General features: G+C 41.0%; 1 protein-coding gene across 1 annotated transcript in view; it reads right to left on the bottom strand.

The window, feature by feature from the left end:
- The window catches only part of LOC124041106 (transmembrane protein 150A-like), a 48,769-nt gene extending 31,571 nt beyond the window's left edge, over window positions 1–17,198 (bottom strand). Inside the window, exons 1-4 of the mRNA XM_046358281.1 lie at window positions 16,894–17,198; window positions 16,357–16,627; window positions 5,276–5,323; window positions 4,259–4,345 (exon numbers count right to left, since the gene is read on the bottom strand). Of these exons, the coding sequence (XP_046214237.1) occupies window positions 4,259–4,345; window positions 5,276–5,323; window positions 16,357–16,421 (200 nt within the window). The 5' untranslated portion in view covers window positions 16,422–16,627; window positions 16,894–17,198. The remainder of the gene's footprint in view (window positions 1–4,258; window positions 4,346–5,275; window positions 5,324–16,356; window positions 16,628–16,893) is intronic.
- Window positions 17,199–17,546: the final 348 nt, after the last annotated feature.

The raw sequence follows: 17,546 nt of genomic DNA on the forward strand, positions 1-17,546 counted from the left end.
AAATTGTCTTTTTACCAAATTACCGTACAACAGACCACGTATTCACCCTGCACACGAATTACCAAACAAACAGGCTTCAACTCAATTTGGCATGAGGGCCTGCTATACAAATTGATGGAAACTGGTGTTGGAGGAAAAACACACGACATAAAATCCACGTATACAAACTAGAGGTCGACCGATTATGATTTATCAAAGCCGATGACGATTATTGGAGGACCCCAAAAAAAAGGCCGATACCGATTACTCGGACGATTGTTTAATTTATTTGTAATAATGACAATTACAACAATACTGAATGAACACTTATTTTAACTTAATATAATACATCAATAAAAATCAATTTAGCCTCAAATTAATAATGAAACATGTTCAATTTGGTTTAAATAATGCAAAAACAGTGTTTGAGAAGTAAAAGTGCAATATGTGCCATGTAAAAAAGCTAACGTTTAAGTTCCTTGCTCAGAACATGAGAACATATGGAAGTTGGTGGTTCCTTTTAACATGAGACCTCAATATTCCAAGGTAAGAGGTTTTAGGTTGTAGTTAATATAGTAATTTATAGGACTATTTCGCTCTATACCATTTGTATTTCATATACCTTTGACTATTGGATGTTCTTATTGGCACTATAGTATTGCCAGTATAACAGTATAGCTTCCGTCCTTCTCCTCACCCCTACCTGGGCTCGAACCAGGAACACATACAACAGCCACCCTCGAAGCATTGTTACCCATCGCTCCACAAAAGCCGTGGCCCTTGCAGAGCAAGGGGAACAACTACTCCAAGTCTCAGAGAGCGTGACGTTTGAAACGCTATTAGTGCGCACCCCGCTAACTAGCTAGCCATTTCACATCGGTTACACCAGCCAAATCTCGGGAGTTGATAGGCTTGAAGTCATAAACAGCTCAATGCCTGAAACACAGCGAAGAGCTGCTGGCAAAACGCACGAATGTGCTGTTTGACTATCAAATATCAAATCATAGACTTATAATAATATAATAATAATAATAATAATAATAATAATAATAATAATAATAATAAATAATATATATTGTTATATATTATTATTATTATTATTATATTATTATATATTATTATTATTATTATTATAGACTTAATTATAACATAACACACAGAAATACGAGCCTTTGGTCATTAATATGGTCGAATCCGGAAACGATAATTTCGAAAACAATACGTTTCAGTGAAATACGGAACCGTTCCGTATTTTATCTAACGGGTGGCATCCCTAAGTCCAAATATTGCTATTACATTTGTCATGACATTGGCCTGGGTGGTAGGTTTATGACAGTCATAAATACCTCTTACCCCCTTTTTCCTCGCTCTATCCTACTGAGGTTACATTTGCAAAACCCTTGGTTAACAGAGATTCTGGGAACATCAGTAGGTGGGGGGAAATAAACTATATTCTGGTAATCCGAACAATTGAACATATGCGGTGGTACTTAATGAATATGATGTCAGTTCGGTTGTCATCTGAGACATTCTCATCAATGATAAGATGATATAAACTCTACAGTGGAAAGTCTACACAGAGTTATCGGATTCACATGGAATTGTTGTTCAATTTAAATGTTTGAATATTAAATTATTCATGATGGGATGAAATGTGATTTTAGCTTCTAAAATGTGAGATTTAGGTTTTCATAAGGTAGGGCTCTGCTCAATCAGTCGCCCGCCCATGTGAAGGGACATGGGCTATAAAACTTTTCAAACACGCCCTCCTCTACCTTCCTATATAAGCCCTTGACGACAATATAACCTCCTGTTCCGAGGATGACGGTCCTATGTCAGAATGGTTCAGATAATAACAGAACAAAGCCAACATCAGCGTGAGCTTTGGTTGCGAATGGTATGAACTTTGAACTCTTATTCACTACAGAAGTGATACCTCCTAGCCGTTGAGTTAGCAACAGCAGATGCAAACAAGGGTTAGGAAGGAACAGACAGAGTATCCCGTCTATCACCCAACGACTTTACTACAACGTATCCAATTGACAACCAGAGGACATTCTTCAAAGAACTCAGTTGGGCAACACAGCCTTCCATCTACCACCAACCTACCGAAGCACAGCTCAGAGTAAATATTTATTGCATTTTCCTTTTCCAAATGGGTGGTAATTTATAATGCATAAGATACTGTGTTTACGATAGCACAGCTTCGCCCTTTTGTTCCTCAGTCTTCCCGCTCTTTCACTCAAACCCAGCCCCTTTTCTTTTGTGTAACCAGCTGTCATATCGGTTCCGCCCGCTAGGGACGTTTTCCTTTATGACGTAATTTGTAATCAAGTTATGATTTAATTATGTGTATGTGTAATTAGTTAGGTATTTGGTAAAAAAATATTAAACCCAATTTTGTATTGCTGGTTCAACTTGTTAGCCAGGGTTCGTGCAGATAACCAAGAATTTACAACTTTCAGATGAGACTGAATTAAGATGACAATTAATTTTGACTGCTATTGTTGTAAAATATTACTAGGTCTTTAAGAGTTTATTCAGAAGATAACAGCTCTATAAATATTATTTTGTGGTGCCCGACTCTAGTTAATTACATTTACATGATTAGCTCAATCAGGTAATATTAATTACAGATCAATTATTTTATAGAATAGCATGTCATCACTTAATCCGGCATAGCCAAAGACACGACACATTGTACAACCTTCAATGTAAAGTCATAATTACGTAAAATTACGTAATGACGTAAAATTCAGGCAAATTAGTTTGCAACGAGCAAGGCGGCCCAAACAATTGCATATAACCTGACATCAATGAACGCAAAAGAAACAATTTCACCTGGTTAATATTGCGACCTGTATGCTCTAGTCGGCTGGCCCTCACATTGCAAGACCCACTAGCTCCAGGTCATCTATAAGTCTATGCTAGGTAAAGCTCCGCCTTAGCTTATTGGTCACGATAACAACACCCACCCGTAGCACACGCTCCAGAAGGTATATCTCACTGGTCATCTCCAAAGCAAACAACTCCTTTGGCTGCCTTTCCTTCCAGTTCTGTGCTGCCAATGACTGGAACGAATTGCAAAAATCGCTGAAACCTTATATTTCCCTCACTAACTTTAAACATCAGCTATCAGAGCAGCTAACCGATCGCTGCAGCTATACATAGCCCATCTGTAAATAGCACATCCAATCTACCTACCTCATCCCCATTTAGTTTTTTTTATTTAATTTGCTGCTCTTTTGCACACTGCTATTTCTACTTGCACATCATCATCATCATCTCCTCATCTATCACTCCAGTGTTAATTTGCTAAATTGTAATTACTTCGCTACTATGGCCTATTTATTGCCTTACCTCCTCACACCATTTGCACACACTGTATATACACTTCATTTTTTTTCTTCTTGTGTTATTGACTTTACGCTTGTTAATTCCATGTGTAACGCTTGTGTTGTGTGTGTCGCAGTGCTTTGCTTTATCTTGGCCAGGTCGCATTGTAAATGAGAACTTGTTCTAAACTAGCCTACCTGGTTAAATAAAAGTGAAATAAAAAAAATTAAATAAGAAAACAAAAATAATTACTTTACACATGGGAAAGAATTAACTAAAAAAAAAGAGCAAACTAGAATGCTATTTGGCCCAAAACAGAGAGTACACAGTGGCAGAATACCTGACCACTGTGACTGACCCAAAATTAAGGAAATCTTTGACTATGCACAGACTCAGTGAGCATAGCCTTGCTATTGAGAAAGGATGCAGAAGGCAGACCTGTCTCGCAAGAGAAGCCAGGCTATATGCACACTGCCCACAAAATGAGGGGGAAACTGAGCTGCACTTCCTGACCTCTCGCCAAACGTATGACCATATTAGGGACACATATTTCCCTCAAATTACACAGACCAAATCCAATTTTAATAAACTCCTCTATTGGGTGAAATACCAGTGTGCCATCACAGCAGCAAGATGTGACCTGTTGCCACAAGAAAAGGGAAACCAGCGAAGAACACCATTGTAAATACAACCCATATTTATGTTTATTATTTTTACCCATTTGTACATCATTACAACACTGTATATAGACATGACATTTGAAATGTCTTTATTCTTTTGTAACTTTTGGAAGTGTAATGTTTACTGTTTACTAATTTCTTTGTTATATCACTTTTGTTTATATTCTATTTCACTTGCTTTGGCAAGGTAAACATATGTTCCCCATGCCAATAAAGCCCCTTATATTGAAATTGGTAGAGAGAGAGAGAAAGATCAGACTGACCTGATGAGTGGAACATTATCTAGAGTACAGCACAACGTTGGTCCACTCTGTAGGTACAGCTCCTTGTCACACGACTGGTTATATAACCTGTGCGCGCACACACACACACACACACACACACACACACACACACACACACACACACACACAGGGAGGAAAGGGATGTTTTGATGAGGACAAGGTTTTAAAAGTCATGTCAAGCAGCCCTTGTAAACAGTCTAGTAGTGCATAGTAGAAGACTATGTTTCACTATTGCAACATCCCTATTATGGAAATACTAGTCTAAGTGGCATTACATGGAAAAGTGTTTTGACAACCCCACACACACACACTCAGCAAGGCAACTAAATTCTGCTGCGGGCCGATTCTGGTCGGAGCAGATAGTCGGGGGGCCGGAACATAACTATAATAATTTGTGCATTGCAAATTGACCACAACTTACTTCAAAAAGAGTTTGAATACCTTGATTAAATTGAGACATGACATTTTTTTTCTCTTGGGAATGCTCAGAAACAGGTTTCCTAAATTAAACATATTCCTGGTGATTTTAGTGTTTTCTTAAAAAAAAATGTAGCATGATTGCATGCAGCTAAGCTAACAGGCAGCTTATATAGAGATGAGTGAGTTAGAGGAGAGCAGGAGAGTCAAGAGACTCCTTGTTGTGAGAGTGGTTTGACTTATGCAGGCAAGTATTATACCATGTATAGGTTTCAGGCTATGTAGCAGTGATACAACTGGTTGATAACTAGTTATTAACATGAATAAACTACACAGTTAGCCTAGTGGGGCAGAAAGTAACCTAGTGGTTAGAGCGTTGGGCTAGTAACCAAAAGAAAAAGATTGCTAGATCAAATCCCTGAGCTGATAAGGTAAAAATTTGTCATTCTGCTCCTGAACAAGGCAGTGACCCACTGTTCCTAGGCCGTCATTGTAAATAAGAATTTGTTAACTGACTTGACTAGTTAAAACATTTTTTTTAAATAAACAGCTATTAACATGAATGATTTAGCTACGTACCAGTTATCCACAGGGCAGACGTGCTGGTTGTACAGGGCCATGACGTACCTGTGACAGGTAAAGAAAAGGGTCAGCCTATATGCATAATATAGACAACATTGTTCAAATAAAGGAGTAATGGTTAGGATACTACACAGACAGGAGGAAGCAACACCTCATCAACGTACCATGGTCTTCAATCTGGACCACACAACTGCAACTTGAACATTTAACTACTCGAAGCATGAGGCTTATGAACTCACAGCCATTCATATGGCTTGGAATGGAAAAAGTGATTCAGGGAATAGACCATCATCTAACAATGTTTAATACTTGTTTTCCCAGTGGCCTCTATTCTTAGAAACAGTAAAAAGAGAAATACAGTCGGAACCAGTGAGTCATTGAACAAATAGAGGGAACAGGAACAATAACAGTCACTGGTGGTTTTGTGGTTGAACCAGGGAGAAGGGGTGAAAGACTAAGGTTTCCAGCCACAGGGCAGTTTCACACAGTAGAAGAGAGGTAAAATGTAGGTTATTTGAAACATGACCATTACGTGAGAATGCTCTAGCGGTAAAATGCATTGCTTTCAGAGTGTTATGATAGGGAGGCGGGATTTTTTAAGTGGATGAGGTTTAAGTCGTAAGAATTACAAATTCAGGTGGAGAAATCCAGGGGAGGCAAGCAACCTGTCCACTGTAGAATATACAACCTAGATCGGCTCTCAAATTCCTGTAATACCAGCTGAAAAATCGGGGGAAGGGGGAGATCACATCCGATGTAGTTTAAGGGTCACTGGTTGTATGCTCTCTCAATGTAGGCTATGCTCTCCATCTATGCTGTCATTGCACTCTCTAGCCTTCTGTTAAAACAAATAAACCAAGCAATAAGACCACACAACAACCTGTCACTGAGATTGTCCTGTTTACTTGCCCCTGGAAACCAGGTCACCTGATAACAAATCAGCTAGCAATTCTGACTGATCAAAATCACCAAAGTGTCTCCTAATTCCAATCGATATTCTTGTTTGCTTGAACTGGACAAACATTTTTTTTTTTTTTTAATCGGTCACTGGACTGGACTAATAAGGAAATCTGGGTGTACTCCTGGAAGACCAGTCTGGTCAGTGTGTTCTAACCCAGAAACAGGTTGATTTAGCTTGGTCTCCCCCCTCAGAGGGGCACTGACCGGAGAAATGAGAGAGAAGGGGTGAAAGAGAGAGGTGAGAGAAATATTCTGGTGCACAATTTAATGCACCCAACAAAAATCAAAACTCTGATAAAGGGTAATTGTCATTGAAAAATTACGAAGCACAACACCATGCAGTAGAGAGACAGACAGCCGAATATAGGGTGTCAAACACACAGGGTCTTTCAAAATGCATACTACGGTGCTTCGAGCACGGGAAGATTGGAGTACGAGTCCAAATCAATGTATGGGAGGGCACTTCTCAGATGCGTACTCCGTTTGTACATATTTTAAAGCGGAAAGTATGCACAGAAATATGACGCAACCACATAAAAATGGCGCAAACTTTCATGAAATCAATTGCAGACATTATTTGAACTGAAGGGAGAGAAAATAAAAACTCAGACTTTGGAATTAAATGTTGCCTATTCACATCTCATACGTTGCTTGAATACAATATTTCATCATGATAATTTAATAAATTCATAGTGTCAATTTTAGCATGTTTAAGAGGAGAAAGAAACGCACCTCTTTAGGCGAGGTGCTGGCTAGCAGAGTAGAACACAAAAAAAGAAAAAGGAGAACCTCACACTCTAGGTGCTCAAGTGCAATAATTTAATAACCTAATAAGCGGTCTTCATCAGGGTATAATGACCAACACTGCGGGGTGACTCATTTATATAGTGTTTGTAATCATGGCCGGGTGTGACCTGATATCATTGGTTAATTCTCATATAATAAAATAGCATACAAAAAAACAAATGGATAGTGTACCATCACAGATACAATTGGTCTACATAAGTCTAGAAACAATGGCACAATCACAATAATTACAAGAATGGCTTCAGATCAAAGTCTACGTTGAGACTGAAGGGAGCAAGAGTCTTTAAATTAAAGATCCAGGCAGCCTCTCGTTTTAACAATAAATTGTAGAGGTCACCCCCTCTCCTAGGGAGGGTGACATGTTCGATGCCAATATAACGTAGAGACAAAATCGAGTGGTTTTCTTCCAAAAAGTGGGCCGCAACTTGGTAAGTCGAGTTTTTGCACCTAATGGTGCTACGACGCTCCGAGATTAGTACTTTTAATTTACGTTTTGTTTTAGCCACATCATTTTTACCACAAGGACAAGTTATAAAATAAATAACTGCCTTAGTGGAGCTGTTTCCCTGTTTGGGGGTGTTTGAAGGATCTACATTTATAAGTGCCATTGCATTGAGCACAGCCATTACACTAGTAGTTTCCATCCAGTAGGGCCAGAAATAGATGTTGTGTCTTGGGGTGGTATATCTTGGGTTGGTCAAATCAGAGTTTACCAATAGATCAGATTTCTGCCCCGTGAGAATTCGCCCAAGGGAAGGTAAAAAGTTCAAAAACACATTACCGATACTATCATCAGATCGTAGAATGTGCCAATGTTTGAACGATTCCCTTAATTTTTTCAGAGCACTTTGAATAGCGGGTAGTTAGAACGCAAGAACGCTTCTTTTTGCGAAACTGACCTTAAAGTGTCATGTCTCTTTTTGTTTTTTAATTTTCTCAATAGCAGTATTAATCTGACCTCTCCTTGAATTTTCTTTCTCAGCCATATTTCTGTCACTGTTTTTTGCTAATTCGTTTGATTCAACAGAATTGGCTGTAGGGCAAACTGTTTTTCAAGGAAAGTGAGTGACAACTATCAGCCCTCAATAAACTGTTACGATCAGTAGGTTTCCTGTAAAGATCAGTGTATAGAACAGTATCTTCACACAGGATCAAAAGTAGTGGTCGACCGATTAATTCGGGCTGATTTCAAAATCGGTAATCGGCGTTTTTGGACACCGATAATGGCAGATTACATTGCACTCCACGAGGAGACTGCGTGGCAGGCTGACTACCTGTTATGCGAGTGCAGCAAGGAGCCAAGGTAAGGTGCTAGCTAGCATTAAATGTATCTTATAAAAAACAATCAAGCTTAACAATAACTAGCTAACTACAGATGGTTGATGATATTACTAGTGTATCTAGCTTGTCCTGTGCTGCAGTTAATCAATGCGGTGCCTGTTAATTGCATCATTGAATCTCAGCCTACTTCGCCAAACGGGTGATTTAAAAAGCGCATTCGCGGGAAAAAAGCACTGCGGTGCACCAATGTGTACCTAACCATAAACATCAACGCCTTAAAATCAATACACAAGTATAAAAAAAAAAAGTTTACATACACCAAGTTGGCTGTGCCTTTAAACAGCTTGGAAAATTCCAGAAAATGTCATGGCTTTACAAGCTTCTGATAGGTAAATTGACATCATTTTAGTAAATTGGAGGTGTACCTGTGGATGTATTTCAAGGCCTACCTTCAAACTCAGTGCCTCTTTGCTTGACATCATGGGAAAATCTAAAGACATCAGCCAAGTCCTCAGAAAAAAAAATGTAGACCCCCACAAGCATGTTTCATCCTGGGGAGCAATTTCCAAACGCTTGAAGGTACCATATTAATCTGTACAAACAATAGTACGCAAGTATGAACACCATAGGACCACGCAGCCATCATACAGCTCAGGAAGGAGACTGTAACCTGAACCCTCAGGGGTCAGATTTAGAACTTCATTATTAAATAACATAAAATAAGGTCAAACACCTCCATAAAGTCAAAAAGGAGAAAACAGTGATTTCTCCCTACTAGGGGCATCATGACATAAGATTTGCACACACACCACCTGAACCCAAAAATAAATTACATTTGGTAAACACTAACTCTGCCATCTGCCTCTGAAGTCATGGCAACCATGAATAACCATCATCACGAGAGAGACAACAGATAAGGAAATATGGAGAGAGAGAGAAAGAGAACGAGAAAGAGAGCGAGAGGGGAAGAGCATCAAAGCACGATCCCAGTAACAGTGACTTCTCCACAATACAAGAGTCAGCTTCTGTATGCTACACTGCCATTCACACACACCAAGTTGAACTTGGACAGGTAGGAGTGGATGGCAGACAAAACATGGGAGGCACACACACAGACCCAGGATACCACAGCTCTCTTCCACACACATAGGTAGTAAAATATTCGAGTGTCCACCTACATGGGCCTCTCAGGTACAGTGCCTTGGAGTTTTTCCTATTTTGTTGCATTACAACCTGTAATTTAAATATATTTTTATTTGGATTTCATGTAATGGACATAGACAACATACTCAAAATTGGTGAAGTGAAAAAAATATACTTACTTAAAAAACTGAAAAATGGTGGGTGCATATGTATTCACTTCCTTTGCTATGAAGCCCCTAAATAAGAGCTGGTGCAACTAATTACCTTCAGAAGTCACATTATTTAAGTCCACCTGTGTGCAAACACACACACACACACACACACACACACACACACACACACACACACACACACACACACACACACACACACACACACACACACACACCTGTTCTGAAAGGCCCCAGAGTCTGCAACACCACTAAGCAAGGGACAACACCACACAAGCAGCACCATGAAGACCAAGGAGCTATCCAAACAGGTCAGGGACAAAGTTGTGGAGAAGTACAGATCAGTGTTGGGTTAAAAAAAAATCTGAAACTTTGAACATCCCACGGAGCACCATTAAATCCATTATTTAAAAAATTGAAATAATATGGCACCACAACAAACCTACCAAGAGAGGGCCACACACCAAAACTCATGGACCAGGCAAGGAGGGCATTAATCAGAGGCAACAAAAAGACCAAAGATTACCCTGAAGGAGCTGCAAAGCTCTACAGCGAAGATTGGATTATATGTCCAAAGGACCACTTTAAGCCGTACACTCCACAGAGCTGGGCTTTATGGAAGACTGTCCGGAAAAAAAGCCATTGCTTAAATAAAAAAATAAGCAAATACGTTTGGTGTTAGCCAAAAGGAATGTGGGACACTCCCCAAACATATGGAAGAAAGTACTCTGGTCAGATGAAACTAAAATTGAGCTTTTTGGCCATCAAGAAAAACACTGTCTGGCACAAACCCAACACCTCTCCTCACCCTGAGAGCACCATCCTCACAATGAAGCATGGTGGTGGCAGAATCATCATGATGCGGGGAAGGAATGATGGATGGCGCAAAATACAGAGATATTGAGGAAAACCTGTTTCAGTCTTCCAGAGATTAGAGACTGGGAAAGAGGTTCACCTTCCAGCAGGACAATGACCCTAAGCATACTGCTAAAGCAACACTTGGGTGGTTTAAAGGGAAACATTTAAATGTCTTGGAATGGCCTAGTCAAAGCCCAGACCTCAATCCAATAGGCAATCTATAGTCTGACTTAAAGATTGCTGTACGCCAGCGGAACCCATCCAGCTTGAATGAGCTGGAGCAGTTTTTCCTTAAAGAATGGACAAACTCCCAGTGGCTAGATGTGCCAAGCTAATAGAGACATACCCCAAGAGACTTGCAGCTGTAATTGCTGCCAAAGGTGGCTCTACAAAGTATCGGCTTCGGTGGGGTGAATAGTTATGCATGCTGAAGTTCAGTTTTATTGTCTTATTTCTTGTTTGTTTCACCAAAAGTATTTTGTATCTTCAAAGTGGTAGGCACGTTGTGTAAATCAAATGATACAATCCCCCACAAATCTATTGTAATTTCAGATTGTAAGGCAACAAAATAGGAAAAATGCCAAGGAGGGTGAATACTTTCGCATGACACAGTAGCAGAAGGGTTTATAAAACAAAGAGGACAGTTAGAAAAGGGAAACACAATCATTACATTCACTCAACCTGAACAGTCCCGTCTCGCTGAGCTGGGCTGACTAACTGTTTTCAACCAGTTTTCCACTTTCCTCAAACTCTGTTTTGTGAACTCATGGATATCTTGAAGTTAAAATAACACCAAGTGTGGTTTGGTTAGAGCCTAAGGGAAATTTCTCAAAATCCCTGAGGAACTTGAAGTTCTCGACCTGCTCCACAAGAGCACTGTCTTTGCCGAGCGGCCCTCCGTTTCCTGTAGTCCACGATCAGCACCTTTGTATTGCTGACGTTGAGAGAAAGGTTGTTGTCCTGACACCACACTGACAGGTCACTGCCCTCCTCCCTGTAGGCTGTCTCATCATCGTCGGTGATCAGGCCAACCACCGTTGTGTCGTCTGCAAACTTATTGATGGTGTTAGAGTTATGTGTGGCTACGCAGTCGTGGGTGAACAGGGAATACAGTAGGGGACTAAGCACGCAACCCTGAGGGGGCCATGTGTTGAGGGTCAGTGTGGTGGATGTGTTGTTGCCTACCCCCACCACCTGGGAACGGCCCGTCAGGAAGTCCAGGATCCAGTTGGAGGGGTCCTTCTCTTAGTGATGAGCTCGGAGGGCACAATGTTGCTGAATGCTGAGCTGTAGTCAAGGAACAGCATACTCACTTAAGTGTTCTTTTTCTCCAGGTGGAAAAGGGCAGTGTGGAGTGCGATAGAGATTCCATCATCTGTGGATCTGTTGGGGGGTTATGAGAATTGGAGTGATGGTGTTGATGTGAGCCATGTCCATCCTTTCAAAGCATTTCATGGCTACAGATATGAGTGCTACGGGGCAATAATCATTTAGACAGGTTACCTTGGCGTTCTTGGACACAGGGACTATGGTGGTCTGCTTGAAACATGTAGGTATTACAGACTGGGTCAGGGGGAGGTTGAAAATGTCAGTGAAGATACTTGCCAGCTGGTCAACGCATGCTCTGAGTACACGTCCTGGTAATCCATCTTGCCCTGCGGTGAATGTTGAACTGTTTAACTTCTTATGGGTAGGTGGGACGGTAGCATCTCACCTGGCCAACATCCGGTGAAATTGCAGAGCACGAAATTCAAATTACAGTATTATAAATATTTAACTTTGATAAAATCACAAGTGTAATACATCAAAATTAACTTAACTTCTTGTTAATCCAGCCGCTGTGTCAGATTTCAAAAAGGCTTTGCGGCGAAAGCACACTATGCGATTATCTGAGGACAGCGCCCCGCAAACAAACACATGAAAAACATATTTCAACCAGGCAGGTTCGACATGAAAGTAAGAAACAGCGATATAAAAAAATACTTACCTTTGATGATGATCTTCTTCTGCACTCCAAAAGGTCCCAGTTACATCAAAGGGTAATTTTGTTCGATAATGTCCTTATTTATATCCATAAAAACTCTGTTTAGCTGGCGCGCTTGTCAAAAATCCACTCAGTTTCATTTACAATCAAACCTTAGGTACCCTAATAATTAAATAAACGATCAAATATAAGACGGAGAATCGTTAGAGTCTTTACCGGAGACAAATACCAAAAAAAGCGCACTCTTCCACATGCTTGGAAACACTATAGCCAAAATGAGAGCCACCTAAAAAAAAACTACAATTCCTGGCTCATTTTTCCAAAAAACAGCCTGGAACACTTTCTAAGACTGTTGACATATAGTGGAAGCCCTAGGAACTGCAATCTGGGAGGACTTGGCCTTATAATAAAAGTGATAGCCATTAAAAATAGCCTGAAATTTTATTTTTTTGGGATGGTTTGTCCTCGGGATTTCACCTGCCATATCAGTTCTGTTATACTCATAGACATAATTTTAACAGTTTTAGAACATGTAGAATGTTTTCTATCCAAATCTACCGCTAGCTCTGCGATACCTTAGAACAGTGCGCCACTCCGGAGGCCCAAGGCCTTGTGAAAGTTAACCTGTTTAAAAGGTCTTACATCGACTCATGCTTAGTTCAGTGTTGCTAGCCTCGAAGTTTGCATAGTTTTTACCTTGTATGGTAGGCTTGTGGTAGGCTTATGGTAGGCTTGTGTCACTGGACAGTTCGCGGCTGGGTTTTCCATTGTAATCTGTGATAGTTTGCAAGCCCCGCCACATCGACTAACGTCAGAGCCGGTGAAGTAGGATTCGATCTTGCGCTTGTATTAATGCGTTGCTTGTTTGACGGTTTGTCGGAGGGTGTTGCGGGATTCTAAGATTCTGGATTAGTGTCCCGATCCTTGAAAGCAGCGGGATAGCCATAGCTCAGTGCGAATGTTGCCTGTAAACCATGGCTTCTGGTTGGGATATGTACGTACAGTCACTGTGGGTCAACGTCTTCAATGCACTTTTTAATATGGCTGGTGACAGATGTGGTAAACTCCTCAACATATTCCAGTCTGTGCTAGCGAAACAGTGATGTAGCTTAGCATCCGCTTCATCGGACCACTCCCGTATTGAGTGCGTCACTGGTACTTCCCGTTTGAGTTTTTGCTTGTAAGCAGGAATCAGGAGTTATGGTCAGATTTGCCAAATGGAGGGCAAGGGAGAGCTTTGTATGTGTTTCTGTGTGTGGAGTATAGGTGATCTAAGTGGTGTCACATAGTAGTAGAAATTTGGTACAAACAGATTTCAGTTTTCCTGCATTAGTCACCGACCACTAAGAGCCGCATCTGGGTAAGCATTTTTGTGTTTGCTTATGGTCCTATACAGCTTGTTGAGTGTGGTCTTAGTGCCTGCATCGGTTTGTGGTGGTAAACAGACAGCTATGAAAAACAGATGAAAAGTCTCTTGGTAAATGGTGTGGTTTACAGCTTATCGTGAGGTATTATAACTCAGACGAGCAGAACTTTGAGACTTCCTTAATATTAGAGACACACACACACACACACTTCTCTGAGCTTCCCAGACACAACCACTCTGTCCTGCCGACGTATAGAAATAACAGCCAGATTTATATTAACCATGTCCTTGTTCAGCCACGACTCACAAAAACAAGATATTACAGTTCAGATCACGTTGATAGGATAGTCTTGACAGAGCTCATCCAGTTTATTCTCCAGTGATTGCACGTTCGCCAATAGAACGGAGGGTAGGGGCAATTTATTCAATCTCCGACATAGTATCGCCAGGTATCCCGCACGCCAGCCTCTATAGCACCACCTCCTCCTCTTTATTTGGAGTGTCGGGATTTGAGCCTGGTCCACGATAATCAATTTGCCTTTCGACCTCACTCATTGAAGTAGAAGTCGTCATCCAAATCGAGGTTAGTGATAGCTGTTCTGATGTCCAGCAGCTCTTTTCGGTCATATGAAACAATGGCAGAAACATTATGTAGGAAAAAGTTAAGATCAGCACAAAAAGATAAACAAAAGAGCACAATTGGTCCGGAGCCCATAAAACACCCGCCATTCCCTACGGTGCCATTATATTCAATTACCATCTTAACTTCTAGAATCTGTACATTCTCGAACACCACAAAATAATTATCATGATTATTTCTAACAGTTTCATCATGGTCAACTAACTACACACTAAACAGAATTGTAGATAGACTGTTGAATCTAAAAACTCTTATTGCCCCATGATAAATTAAATGAAGATGAAATGTCATCGGAGAAAGTGCTGCGATCATTTGTTGTTCTGTAATCAATTCAGCATCCCAAAATGTCATCCACGGAAAGAAAACAGAGGAGCTTAATGGCTGACTATCTGTGCAGGTTACCTCAGGCTACACCTAAAAGGTCAATTTAATATTTCATTTTCCCTGTTTTCCTCATTGAGAAGAGCATGGAAAAAGGCCTCTGTACTGAATTGCCATTTGACATGCAGCTTTTTCAATAAAAAAAAAACATTTGCAAACAGAAAGGTCAATGGAAGAATCTATGTAAGAAGCCGGCTAGCTTTGAGTGGACTGTACTATAAAGTTAGTCTAGTTCTCAGTAGCTATTTCATGGCGCAGAACAGCGTACAGTGTTTGTATGTGGTTGTGGGTTGCAGTGTGCAATCCCTGAATAAGCACTACCCCCAGTATTTATCCTACCCCCACTCGGGGGGTGGGGGTTACATAACAAAGCGTGCCCTTTCACATTCCGCTGCCCAAGGAGAGGGACCCTTGACTGCTCTATGAGACAGGGTGCCCTTGTGAGTCCCCCTGGACAGGAAGGAAATAGGTGAGAGGAATCTGGCGGCAACACAGCAGTCAACACCCCCTCCTCCCTCAGTGTCCCTCCTTCCTCACTCTTTTTCTCTCTCCATCCACCCTCATTAAATCTTTTTTTTCTCCTAATGTGTCTACTCTGTTGTTTATCACATATCCTGATGCCTAGTCTTCTTACCACTATACATATCTACCCCTAACACTCCAGCTACTGACTCTGGGGAGCAGACCCCGTATATAGCTACTGACGATGGAACAGACCCTTTATATAGCCTACTTTTCTTATGTTTTTATTTCTATTTCTCATATGTTTTTGTTCTACTTTACTTTATAGCACTACTGATATTGATTACAGGAAAGAGCTTGCAAGAAAGGCATTACACTGTACTTGTGCACGTGACAAAACTTGAAACTTCATCCCCTCTCATTCCCTCCAAGCCCTACTCGAGCAGGACAAATGTCACCCCTAGACACTCATCTAAGGAGTCAACCCCAAGCCACCAACCCTAAGTGACTTCACATAGACCTAGACCTAATAAAGGACTGAATATGAAGGCCTATAGCAATAGGCCTACAGGCTACCTGAACCTGCTATTTTGAGCGAGAGAGAGAGATGAATCACAGCCCAAGCTATAATAGACAGTAGTGCTCTAAGGCCACATGCAGGCCTGGGGAGAGAACTAATCCACTCATATCACCATGGAGCCCTGGAATGCACAGCAGCTATGCAGCCAGGTTCTATGACCAGAGCAGTGGTGGTGGTTGGCACAGTTGGTTTGCATGACTAGATACTGTCCAATCATGCCATTAAATGTAAGGTATAAATAAATAAATAAATAAAATATATATATATATATAAAAACTATGGCTGTGGATTGCTTTATCATGGTATTTTGAGGTTGCATGACATTTGGCCACTGACTGACTGTTTGAGATTCTGTGCCAGACATGTTGTGCCTTTGGCCAAAGGACCAAACAACAATGGACTATTTGAGTTGGCTTAAAAGATCAACAAAAAGCAGAAACACTCACACAACCCATATTCCAGTGATGGTCAATGAAGGCAGACTAACAGGTAGTATGACCCAAAGAGACATGTCCTCTCCCTGCTCTGTCCCTCGGTCCCTCCGTTTCAGGAAATAGCCCTCTTCTTCTTTCTCCTAGTCCTTGGCCAAACTCGCACTCTCCTCTCATGGACTAACGTTAGCATTTAACTCCAGGTAACTGGCAGCCGCATCTCAGCCGACGTGTTTGTGACTTGAAGGCGAGGAAATGGAGTGAGTGGAGAGGCGAAGTGTCCAGTCTGGAAAGAGGAAGAAGATAGGTTACTCAACATCGCCATCATCGTGTTGTCACTATTGGCTACTATGAAATCTGGACAGATGAGTTCGGTATGGGTGACTATGGTCAACTGGTTTACAGTGTAAACATGCAAGATGATATTCACTTTTTCCGACACTTTCGCAGCAATATATTCATTATTCAGTTAGCGGTTTCATGCTAAATTGCCTATCAACTCTAGCCAATTGTTACAGGAAATAAGTATAAGATAGATTGTCAGCATCTCACCGTTTCCCTTTTGGAAAGATTCGTGTTTGCTCCCAACTTTCGTTTCACCTCACTCTCGTCTCGAGCGCCTATAGCTGCAACAGCTCTGTCAAAAAAGGCACCTTTTCACGAGGCAAATCTCTCCTGTGTTTCTCACAAAAAAATACCAACGAGTCAGTATATATTCGTTTGAAATATTTTGACAGTTTTAAGTCCCCCCTGTTCGTTTTTCTTCTTTGAATTGGACAATTAGTGTGTGTCTTTTCTGAGAGAACCGATGGTATTTCGTGGGGAGGTAGCTTTGTCAAAAATCATCAAAGCAGGCTTGCCAGCTGTTGAGCGCAACTCCTCCCCCATTGGGGAGACTGGGTACGTTCAATTTATCTAGCCCGGTTGGACGAGAGGTGCAGAAAACGACTGAATATCCAAATGGCCAAAAATGACGAACTCCGCTCACCGACGGTCTGGTGAACTAAATCAAGCGAACCTATTATTTTTTCTCGCGCCCCCACATGCATCTATGTTCAAGCCTGCAGTTTAGCTCTGATTGGTTTGTTTGTCTAATGCTTTGTTTGTTCGTTTGTTCCTGTTTTAAGAAAAATTATGATTATCCTCATTATTCTGTGAATTTAGGTCACACTGTTGACAACAGTCTGTTTCTCAGTGTATTAACT

The sequence above is a fragment of the Oncorhynchus gorbuscha genome, linkage group LG08, assembly GCF_021184085.1.
Source record: "Oncorhynchus gorbuscha isolate QuinsamMale2020 ecotype Even-year linkage group LG08, OgorEven_v1.0, whole genome shotgun sequence".
NCBI classification, from domain to species: Eukaryota; Metazoa; Chordata; class Actinopteri; order Salmoniformes; family Salmonidae; genus Oncorhynchus; species Oncorhynchus gorbuscha.